Here is a 9,309-nt window from a genome sequence, read left to right as displayed (position 1 = left end):
TGATGGAGTCTGCAAAAGACCTGAGACTGGGACGGAGATTTGTCTTCCCACAAGACAATGATCCAAAACATAAAGCCAAATCTACAATGGAATGGTTCACAAATAAACATATCCAGGTGTTAGAATGGCCAAGTCAAAGTCCAGACCTGAATCCAATCGAGAATCTGTGGAAAGAACTGAAAACTGCTGTTCACAAACGCTCTCTATCCAACCTCACTGAGCTCGAGCTGTTTTGCAAGGAGGCATGGGCAAAAATTTCAGTCTCTCGATGTGCAAAACTGATAGAGACATACCCCAAGCGACTTACAGCTGTAATCGCAGCAAAAGGTGGCGCTACCAAGTATTAACTTAAGGGGGCTGAATAATTTTGCATGCCCAAATTTTTCAGTTTTTTATTTGTTAAAAAAGTTTGAAATATCCAATAAATTTTGTTCCACTTCATGATTGTGTCCCACTTGTTGTTGATTCTTCCCAAAAAATTACAGTTTTATATCTTTATGTTTGAAGCCTGAAATGTGGCAAAAGGTCGCAAAGTTCAAGGGGGCCGAATACTTTCGCAAGGCACTGTAGATAAACTATTCTGATCTCTTCAGGCATCGATCTACTTGATAGTCTGGGTTTCCCCTCTTTTAGAATTCACAGATGACCTGAATCTGGAAAGTTTGTTTCACAATCATCCTGGTTTTAGGAAGCTGAGTTTACTCTGGACACTGTGACTGGCATCAGCTGTATGATGAAAATTTGGAAATCAACTCATTTCACAACTTGTTTTATTCTAATGTTGCATCATCCTGTGCAGCATCCTGTACTCACCACAATCAGGCACACTCTGCTCTCCTTGTGGGCCCCATAGGCTCCTAGGATGCTGATCACGAGCGTCACGATGCCTGCGACGTAGAGGACAATGAGGCCGCTGGTGCGACCCTCTAGCTGCGGGCAGAAGAGGTGACTGGCAGGTTTATATTTCTGGGTTTTACAGACCACCCTGTATTTTTCTGTTTGTTAACTTCATGTTTCAACAATGTTCTTACATTTTCTCCTCCATTAGCACTGGTGAAGAACTGAGACAGCAGGGCGAGCAGGATAATGACACCGCCGACAATCTGAAATGAAAACCGTTTGATTAGATCCTGCTGCAGATACAACTAAAACAACACAAAGTATTCAATAATTCATCTCACCATGGTAAAAGTCCCTAAAGTCACATCCTGTGTCAATTTTCTCTAAAGGCATTACAAGATAATTCTTTACAGGGATAATTATAGTGTAGTATTATTACCACAAGGTGCTTACCCAAGATTTTCACTTGATAAAAAGATATTAGATGAGGTTACCCTGTCTCAGCACTGCTTTTCATTGCAGCAGCTGAGATGTTTCCCCTTCTTATAAAAAACTGACAATGCTAGATAACCAGCTACCAATCAGCCAACTAGCTGATGACACAACGGTCTTCATGAAGGACAATAATCAAATTCTGAAAATAGTTTTTTTTTTTTTCACTGGCCCTTTCGTGCATGGCTTATGAAAGCCACAGTCAGGAGATTTTCCTCAGCGCTTTTATTAGTCTTTGGGTATGAAAAGAAAAAAATGAACTTCCAAGATAAAATCATGTTATTAATACATGTTAATTTTCACCCCCAGGGGCCTCCTCCTAGAGAAGGATTGGCAAGGTATCCCTACGCTACTCAGCCTCTCTGTCGGCCATTTTGGGTTTTAAAAGTTATTGTTCTACTTCACAGTGGCTGACCAGTGGGTGGCGGAGTGTGGGATGGCACACCAACATCCACTGTAGTGCATGATATGCAATTACACAATCAGAACCCATGCACATTGTACAGAGAAATTCTTGATAACATGATATAGTGCTATGTTATGTATTTACAAAACTGTTTAAATAATTGTTTAATCTATTTGACCTTTGGAAAGACTTGAACTGTGCTCATGAAAGGCTGATGTCTAACAGCAGAGACTCAGAACAACAGGAAGTCTTGCAGATACATACTGATGACTAAACTGTCTGCACGAGAATATTGTGTGGGTGTAAGGTCTGAGTGTATTGGCTTCAGATTATCAACATTTATCAACCTTTATCAACATATGAAATTCTAGGATTGACATTATAATCTGCAGTAGTAAATATATCTACATGTTTATGTTCGTATCACAGGCATTGTAATAGTATCATATGCTTTATGATTTACTTGTGTTAACCATTTCATTTGCTGTAAAGAGTGTAGGAGACATGTATAAGGCTGTAGAAGCAGACAGGAAACCTCAGAACAGGAAGTTGACCAGGTAACCTAGCAACGCTGTCTGTCACAAGAGTAGAAGAGATGTGAGCCAGAGGTGCTCTTCCTGAATCTGCTGACAACAACTAACTGTTTATAAAGACCAGTAGAAGTGTAATGTCTAGGTCGAAAGGTCAGGATATGTTGTACAGAGGATTCAAAATCTGCCTGGTGACAAGATCATCATATGAGGAGTCAGATCAGATCGAGGTCAAGAAACCAACCAAGGAACGAGGATGAAGGACAACCAGGCTGACGTCAGATTATTTGCATGACTCTCATCATAAATTCTCTGTGCAGAGGAAACTCGTGGTTCCGCCTTCCTGCAGCAGCTTGCACTGACTTTTCTGTGATAGGGCTTCAGAAAGAGACGGAATCCAGAGCTCTGTATTGCTTTTCCAGAATATTTTGCCTTAAATATTGATTGTAATAAATATCTCAAAAGACAGATTTGTCTTTGACCATTCTTCATAAAAGAACATGCAAGGACCGGTTTTGTCCTAACAACATACAAGAAAACAGCTTTAAAATGGCAGCCCACTGTAGTGACCACTGTGCAGGAAAGGGCTAGGGCGTCTGGATTAAAATAAGGCCTTCAAAAACGTGAGTCACTTATGATTCATAATTCCCGTTTATCAACTATTCATTCATTCATCCTGTAAAATCAAATGTTAAATGCTTAGGTATACATATTACAAAGAGGAGGAAATACTAGATGACTGACATATGTGATCATTTAAATAGATTTAACCCTTCATGGTCTCAAAGGGACATTTCCATTACTAGCTGAATTTGTCTTACAAACCTGGAACGCATCTCCAGATTCCTTTATCCTGCCTAATCATTGTCACTTCCCAAAAACGAAATAAAAACTATTAACCAGGTTAACTTTAACTACATCTGACAAAGAAAAGCACGCTACGTTAGGAGAGGAACAATGGTTGAAGAATAAGAAGAGAGGGGACTAAACTCATTAATGACACCATTAAAATTTTCTGAAGACTCAAACCCATCTTTGGTTTCATATCCCAAACATTATTTTGATGAAATTAGGAGGCATCAACTTCCTGCCAAGATGTGACTACCTGAAAAGCTCCCTGATAAATTATCACATTTTCACCAACATCTTTTACTTTATACTGGAAAATGATTCTTAACTTAGCTTAACACTCCTTTATGGAACTATAGATAACTGATTTTAAGAAACAATTCTATATTTTAAAAATTGGCTAAAGAAAGGCGATTTATTGGACACTATAAACATCTTACCTTTTGAAATGTTTTGCTCAAAGATTAAATAAGAATAAGATAATGTTATCAAAGCGATACCAAAATCTTATAAGCTACTTCAGTCTAACGTCATCACTGTCTCATCTGCTTTATTTTAGTGTCGAAATCAATCCAACAATCACAAGATTCACGTGACTGCAAATTTCTCACATCAATTACTAAACGATTAACGTGATTTATGTGGAAACTAAACATATAATTGGACACTATGAATGTTAAAATGTCACGCTACGCATTATTAATTCCCAGAGAGCTCCTGAACGCAGCCGCCATTTTGAATACTTATAAAACGCACCAACTCACCGCAAAGAACAAGTTGAAGATGGTGAAAATCCGTTTGAGGCAGGTGTTGACCTGAGCCATGGTGAAATTGTACAACAACTGTAGTTTATGTCCAGTGAAGCTCTGACAACAGCGAAGTGAGATAAACAAGAAATGTAGGCGAGCTGGGCTTAAGGCAACAGGGCGGCCCGGTGGGCGGAGAGCGGGGTTTCCAGTAAATGCAAAGTAGGAGGTGGCGCCCGGGTGCCGGATAAGGAGAGTTTCGACGGGAAGACGGATGGGATGGCACTATTCGGGGAAGTGAAGAGGAAAATTCCCGATTTTGTGTGTATGGAGAAAAGGTAGTAGAGGATTGGAAGGAGGGGTGGGCGGTGTTATGTCCCAGCATGTAGGCCTGTCTGCTGAAAAAGTCATATCTGGGAAGTTGGGCTCCTTCTAGTCTGCAGTGAGTTCTTGAGAAAGCTTCAAGTACCAGGCTGGAGTTTATCCATTTTCTGGTTAACACACACAAATAATATTATCTGTTTTTTAAAACGATGCTTTTTTATACCTTAAACTACCAAACTGTATTATTTTAAGCCCCTTTATTTGTCTCTTTACAGTTATTTTTCTCTCGTTTCTGTTTTTGAAGCAGTTTCACATCTTTCTGTGGTTATTTTGCATCTCTGAGTGTGTTCTGCATTTCTTGTCCCTTACTTCTTTCCTTTCTGTTCTCTCAGCCTTATACTGGTTACTTGCCCATTGCTGCCTTACAGAAGGACATGCACATTGAGAGCCACTGTACCAGAGTCAAATGCCTCTGTGTACAACACACCTGGCCAATAAAGCTGATTCTGATCTCTTTGTGACCATTCTGTGTGTGTCTCTGTGTCAGTTTGCAACAAACTGTAGTTGTTTTGCATCAGCTTGCAGTCATTTTGTCTCCATTGTTGTTTTGTCTCTTGGTTTTCATGTACACCACATCAGAATCAGAGTTGTCACATGGTGCGTTGGTGTGAGCAGTCTCCTAAATGACAAACAGGTTTAGTGGCTGCCTGATAATAAGATTCACTTACTGTTGCAAAAGTCAATAAGCACCTAAAGGAGAGAGGGTGAAGAGATTAAGAGTGCTGACAGGTCATGGAGAAATAGAAAGTGAGAAGGAAAAGGCAGGATGTTGAGCCTGTTCTGAAGGGAAAACATATCAAAATACCAGTGCGGGTCTGTGGAAACCCACTAACTCCACCTCTTCCTTTCTTCCTGGAAAGCAGATACGTGGGAGATGTGAGGTCTGCGATGGGTGCTGGTGTTGGGTTGCTGCAGAGGAATGAAGCTTCATTTCACAGATGGAAGAGAAACACATTTCTTCTGCTATTTACTGTGTTCAGGGTAAAAATGTTTGCTGTGTCCAAGCAACAGATAAAATGTCAACAATATTTAAAAATGAACGTCAAAGGTCAAAATGTTTGTCATATGCACAATTAGGAAACGTGTTTCCCTGTACAATGAAATTCTTACATTGCCGTCCACATGAATGCCACAAAATACAAATGAAATATAAAGTAGATAAATAACACAAAATGAATTACAATATGTATAAAGGAAAACAGAAATGTTCACATTTGTATTGAAAATAACTGATTATCAGAATAGTTACAACTTAATTTTCAGTTGACTAATAATTTAGCTGTACTTGGTTGTACTGTTGGGTAGTTTAATGTATAATGAGGCATCATATTTTATAAGCTCTTCATATGCTTTGTCTGCAGAAACCTGAATTGGTAAAGTAACAGATAAATGTAAATACAATAAAAATCACAATATTTCCTTCTGCAGTGTAGTGAAGAAGTACCTCAAATGTGTACATACTTAGATTCCACCACTTTTATTGAGTAGTACTGTACACTACAAGCAATTCAGAGCAACGCTTCTTTCAAGAAACATAATAAACTCACTTGTTATTTCTGGAGTCAGTTATTACACCATGAAATGAATACATTTGTTGACAGAGGCTCCAGCCAGTAGCTCCATACACTTCACTGATAAATGCTAATGAGCTGCATAAACAAAGATCACATAGGCTTTGGTTTCACTTCTCTCCTTGTAATGAGTGGGTTAAACCACTGTGAGACATCGGTAGCAGTAATTAGAAGTTGTATCTGCATGATTCGGGTGTTTTCAGAGCCAGGTCAGGTGACAACAGGTTGGCTCTGTCTACACTCTGGACCATCAATCAGGGCCCTTTCTTGAACCGGGGGCAGACTAGGTGCTCACTCTGTATTCAACAAACCCTCAAACTATTTCAGGAGATGTTATGTTCTCATTGTGTACCAATCTGACTGATAAAACAGGTTTTTGGGCCTTTAACCTTCAAGTTGTGCAGTGCTGACACCAGAACTAAACATGAAACTTCCTGTTGGAGGGCCATCAGCGGTCATTGCCAAGGGCAAACAGCCCTCTCCCCTTCACAGCGTCCTCCCCAACAGCAGGGCTCCTTTGAAAAGAAAGCAGAGGCATGTTTTGAAGCTTCTTGGTTTTGTTCTGAGAGTGATGGCAGCCTACTCTGGCAGGTTGCACAGCTCATGGTAGGCAGGCAGCTGAGCACTGAAGCTCCCTGGCACCAACAGTGATGTGTTGGGCTTGTTGGTATACATCTGGTAGATCATCAGCAAAGACGGCACCAAAGCCCAGCAGCTACAGAGAAACACAGAGTTAATGTAGAGAAAGACTAGTGGTTCTCTATTGCTAGCATGCTTGACCAGAAAGTCGTTCTATTCCGCCATCTTGAAGGATGCGCCTAAGCTCTTATTCCTGCTCTGACAATTGAAGAGCTTATGTTTGACTTTTTCTTAATTAAAAATCACTAGAAGAGCCAAAAATGTAGTTCCCCTGTGGTTGTTACAAGAGGAAAAGTTTAAATCAACATGGTTCATCCTCTGGGCGTCATTAATGTGATTAACAAATGTGATAACAATTTGTATGCATCAAGATATTTTACTCTGGAGTATATTTTGACTTAAGTGTAGAAAGGACAAACTGAGCGTGTGTATAGTCCATTGATAACATTCAACTCACCGCCAGGGCAAGCAGAGTGAAGTGTACAGCCAGTGTGATGTTAGCGTTGGTTGTAACGAGGACCATGATGAGCGGGAAGCAGGGCTGATGATGGGAGAGAAAGACTCAGGAAAACAGACCCGTCTGGGCATGCAGATGTTTCTGCTCCACCCAAAAACAGTGAAGGTGAATGTCACACGTGTAGTACTCGCAGCAAAATGCTCTGATGCTAGCAGCACAAAATAATCTCCATATACCTCCACTGTACTGGGGCGGAAGCAGAAAACTCTGGCAAGTATCTGAAAAGCTGGACAAATAAAACTCAAACTATCTGCACAGATGCCACAAAGAGAATATGTTTTTAGCTTTTAACATATATTCATTGATCTCTAGCAGTGGGAAGGGAGACAGGAAGCAGCGGGGGTGGGAGAGGGATGTCTACATTTGTAGAAACATAATAATAGTAAAAATAAATTATAATAACAAAAAGCCCAGTTCTGATACAGTGGGACATGCTTCCATCATGTCAGTACCACAGTGATTAAGCCAACTTTTGTCCACTGACCTGTGTGAAGACAGACCTTTTCTGCCAGAAGAGGTCCAACAGGAAGTTCTGGAGGAGGAAGTGCAAGAAAAAAGCCTGCTTTTAGCACCTCTCAGGGAAATTTTGTGTGATTGTGAGATTTTATAAATACTCACTCTGTTGCTGACTGTCTGACACTTCTGCCCCTCCACCTTCTACTGGCTGCACAGACAGGGGTTGGGGGTGTTGTCCCCCCAGTCTTTTTTAGTAAAAATAAATTATAATAACAAAAAGCCCAGTTCTGATACAGTGGGACATGCTTCCATCATGTCAGTACCACAGTGATTAAGCCAACTTTTGTCCACTGACCTGTGTGAAGACAGACCTTTTCTGCCAGAAGAGGTCCAACAGGAAGTTCTGGAGGAGGAAGTGCAAGAAAAAAGCCTGCTTTTAGCACCTCTCAGGGAAATTTTGTGTGATTGTGAGATTTTATAAATACTCACTCTGTTGCTGACTGTCTGACACTTCTGCCCCTCCACCTTCTACTGGCTGCACAGACAGGAGTTGGGGATGTTGTCCCCCAAGTCTTTGTAGTCGAACAGACCGCTGGTGCACTAAGACTACCAGGCACAGGGACAGTTTCTTCCCCCTGGCTGTCACTCTGATGAACACTTAACCAATGACCATATGATTGGACAATAAACCTCAGTGCAACACCTGTGTATATATACATTGTACAGACTATACAGACTCATACAGGTCTCTAGTACTCTGTTTTAATTACTCTATTTTTATCCCTACTTATCTCATTTCAAAGAACATTCCTTTGTTGTCTGCACTGTTACTGTCTGTTCATACTGCTTATTCTGCATTGTTTGCACTTTCTGTTGCTTGTAAATACTGCTTATTTTTGTTATATTACACAGCCTTATGCTGGTTTACTGTTTGCACATTGAGAGCCGATGTACCTGAGTCAAATTCCTCGTGTGTCCAACACACCTGGCCAATAAAGCTGATTCTGATTCAAAGCTGGGGCAGGTGAGATGAAACAAAACAGGAAATCTAACCAAAATAAAAACACCAAACAGGAAGCAAGTCCACAAACCATAAAAGTATCAGTTATTTGCTGAGACTGGGTGAAAGGACTACATAAATTATCTGCTCAAGTGAGGCTCTAATTACCCAACTAAAATTTAGTTTAAAGGTGTAAAAACATAAATTACAATTAAATGACAGAATGTTATCCTCAGTGATAGCCTACTTAGAACCAGATCTCACCACCTCTGTCTACTGCTCTTCTCATGACAGTAGCAGCCTCATATTTTTTAGGTTGCACCAATCAAGCCTCAAGTAAAGACAAGAGTGTACCTCGAGAGTCAGCAACTGCAGGAGTGGAAAATGACTCACAGGCAGGATACCTGGTTAATGACTTTGGAATGGATTTGACAATTAGTAGAATTAGTTCTACACCGGAAGCAACAGTATCAAAGGTAGAAGAAAGACAACTGTAGATATGTTGCTGTGGCTGGAGGGAAGTGACTTCCAACAAGGGCTTTAAAATACATCAGGTGGGCGTAATGGTCATATGACAGAAATTTGGTGGAGCTATATTGTTTTTACCCTAAAATGGACAAAAGCTCACAAGGGTCATGGAATTTTCCTACAGAATAGTCATTTCTTGTAGCTTTGTGGGGGTTGTAGGTCTTTGGTTCTTCTTACCATTGCTAACTCTGAGAGACGAGACAGTCCAAGTAACTTCAAAACAGTGCTGATTTATTCAAAGGATCACAGGTAAAATTAACATTACACACTCAGGTATCTTGCACCTCCAAACTGCTCGCAGGCAGATGTAAGATGAAAGACCCTGAACCCACCAGGCCTATACATTATATC

At 40.5% G+C, this 9,309-nt stretch overlaps 1 protein-coding gene across 1 annotated transcript in view; it reads right to left on the bottom strand.

Moving 5' to 3' along the window:
• The window catches only part of LOC109967735 (tetraspanin-8-like), a 9,560-nt gene extending 5,436 nt beyond the window's left edge, over nt 1–4,124 (bottom strand). The window contains exons 1-3 of the mRNA XM_020613515.1: nt 3,882–4,124; nt 1,032–1,103; nt 814–930 (exon numbers count right to left, since the gene is read on the bottom strand). Coding sequence (XP_020469171.1) covers nt 814–930; nt 1,032–1,103; nt 3,882–3,941 — 249 coding nt within the window. The 5' untranslated portion in view covers nt 3,942–4,124. The remainder of the gene's footprint in view (nt 1–813; nt 931–1,031; nt 1,104–3,881) is intronic.
• Nucleotides 4,125–9,309: the final 5,185 nt, after the last annotated feature.

The sequence above is a fragment of the Monopterus albus genome, unplaced genomic scaffold, assembly GCF_001952655.1.
Source record: "Monopterus albus unplaced genomic scaffold, M_albus_1.0 scaffold134.1, whole genome shotgun sequence".
NCBI lineage: Eukaryota > Metazoa > Chordata > Actinopteri > Synbranchiformes > Synbranchidae > Monopterus > Monopterus albus.
The sequence above is the reverse complement of the archived record's forward strand: the minus strand, read 5'-3'. Positions and strand labels throughout refer to the sequence as shown.